Raw genomic sequence first — 2163 nt, forward strand, 5'->3', positions numbered from 1 at the left:
ATCAGCGTTCCAGGGTCGGGCTCTGTCTCCCTTTCCCAGCTGACATGCCATCCATCTGGATGCCAGAGCTTTCGCAGCCTCTGTTTAATCCCAAATCACATTTTATACCATTGCTTCAGTATGTTGATTCCTGTTGACCTGGTTAGCTTATAATTAAAGCTAACTTCATAGATTGTCTATGGTGTAAGAAATAGGCTATGAGATCATGTTTTATCAGATGAGCTCTGTACCTTGCTTTGTTCATACTTGTCTCCGGGCTGTGAGTGTTCATACCCTGTGCTGCCGTTGGAGGTAGATATCTTCAGGGGTGGGAGAGATGGGTTACGGCTTGTAGCCTTCAAAGGCTTCTCAGACCCTACTGGAACAGAAGAATAGGGTCTGCTGTTGGGCTGAGGGACCCTACCGGTCTGGGGCCTCAGCACTGCTGAGCTACTTTCTTTGCGTTGGTACTCTATGGGAGACTGTAGCGCTGCAAAAGAGGACAAGAATTAGCTATATGCTTTCAATGACGTTGCAAAGGGCTGCAGAGAGGGTGTGGGGCGATTCAATCAGACAGACACATAAGTTGCAAACCAAACAGGAACAGGAGATGCCACCTATGGAAGCACACAGCATGTTCATGGCTAGACAGGACACAAGCACATTACATTGTACTGTGTGTGAACTGAACACAGCACTCCACGCTACTGCGAAGAACAGCTTCTCTAACCAATACAGTGGGCTAAAATATTTGCCATTTATAGCGTACATAATTGCATTCATTTTCTTTGAAATTGCACAAATTAATCGCATCTTGTAGTCAAAATAAATGAAAACCTGCGTAAGAGATGGGCAGCTCGTTTACAGTGAATTTTGCTATTATCAGAAAACACAGGTCAAGACCCATAAGTCTCATTTGCATATTTCCAGGAGCGTGTGACTACTAAATACTCTTCAGACGTGATGCATTGCAACTTTGCTTTCTATGTGCTTTCTATATTAAGTACTTCAGTTCAAGGAAACTGCTGGGAACAACCAGCAAGTGAGGAAGTATAGATGGCACGAAGACATTAATCCTAGCAGTCCAGACCTCTCCAGAAAACACTCACAAGCAACATTAAACAGCTTCATAAGCCTTAAAAAAAGAGTCTGCTTGTGAGAGTGTACATTTCATAGTCGTGGAGAGAGCTTACACTGGAAAAAGGAAGGATAAAAATGTCAGATGGTAAAGAAATAAAGAATTTGTTATGTTTGGAGGAGAAGGGATCAGGGCTGGGATGCACAATGAATGAGAAACTAACAGATTTGCTAGGCTCAGGCTACCATCCCTAGGCCTATGGGTTTAGGTTTTGCATGTCATGTGGCTTTAATGGGTGATTTATAGTCAGTTAACACTATGTACATGCACTAGACTAAACCTACTGGAATGCAGAGAGACTAGTCTAGCAAGAGGCAGATGGAGGACATAATGTCATAGCATCAGCCCAACCAGGGAACCACAACAGAAGGAATGTCTTTCCCAAGAAGAGGAAAAGGAAAGAAAAACAGAAAGGCTCAACACCACACCTCTCTAGCATTCCCCTTCCAGAGAAAGGCAGAACTACACCAACAAGAAATCACTTAAAGCTAAAGAATAAGAGACTACTAAAAAAAAAAAAAAAAAAAAAAAAAAAATCAAGGAGAATGCCTGATCACCGTTTTCCTCAAAAGGACACAAACATAGACCTGTAGCAATCTGGAAGATTACTTGGCTCCAAAACCTATGCAGTGACCCTTGTCAGAAAAGTGCTTTGTATTTATGCCACAGTGACTACCAGTTCCACTTGCTTACCTCAGCTGCAGCTGAAAATGGTTTGGTCCTGCTGCAGATCGGCCATAGAGGAGAAGGAAGGTTGGGGAGAACTTTGACAATGATTTTGACAGTGACATTTTTCTAGTATATACAGTAGATTAGGCTGCAAGGTCTTTAGCAGTAAGATCTGAATGAATACTTATCAATCTATCTCAAAACAATCTATCCTACTCAGTGCTTTTAAAGGGTATTTAGTTGAGTGTCCACTTGTGACTACTAATTCCACCATTAACTATCACAGTGATGCCTGGCTTCCAGCTGCCTGTTCAACATCTGTTAGTATTCTTATGAACTTCGGGCAAAAATCAGTTTCCACGTACTTGTGTGCTCTT

General features: G+C 42.3%; 1 protein-coding gene across 1 annotated transcript in view; it reads right to left on the reverse strand.

Annotated features, from left to right (window-relative positions):
* The window catches only part of LOC104165589 (kalirin-like), a gene marked incomplete at its 5' end in the record, with an annotated part of 34004 nt that overhangs the window by 28928 nt on the left and 2913 nt on the right, over positions 1-2163 (reverse strand). Inside the window, one exon of the mRNA XM_009705251.1 lies at positions 231-469. Coding sequence (XP_009703553.1) covers positions 231-469 — 239 coding nt within the window. The remainder of the gene's footprint in view (positions 1-230; positions 470-2163) is intronic.

The sequence above is a fragment of the Cariama cristata genome, unplaced genomic scaffold (genome assembly GCF_000690535.1).
Source record: "Cariama cristata isolate BGI_N322 unplaced genomic scaffold, ASM69053v1 scaffold19238, whole genome shotgun sequence".
NCBI classification, from domain to species: Eukaryota; Metazoa; Chordata; class Aves; order Cariamiformes; family Cariamidae; genus Cariama; species Cariama cristata.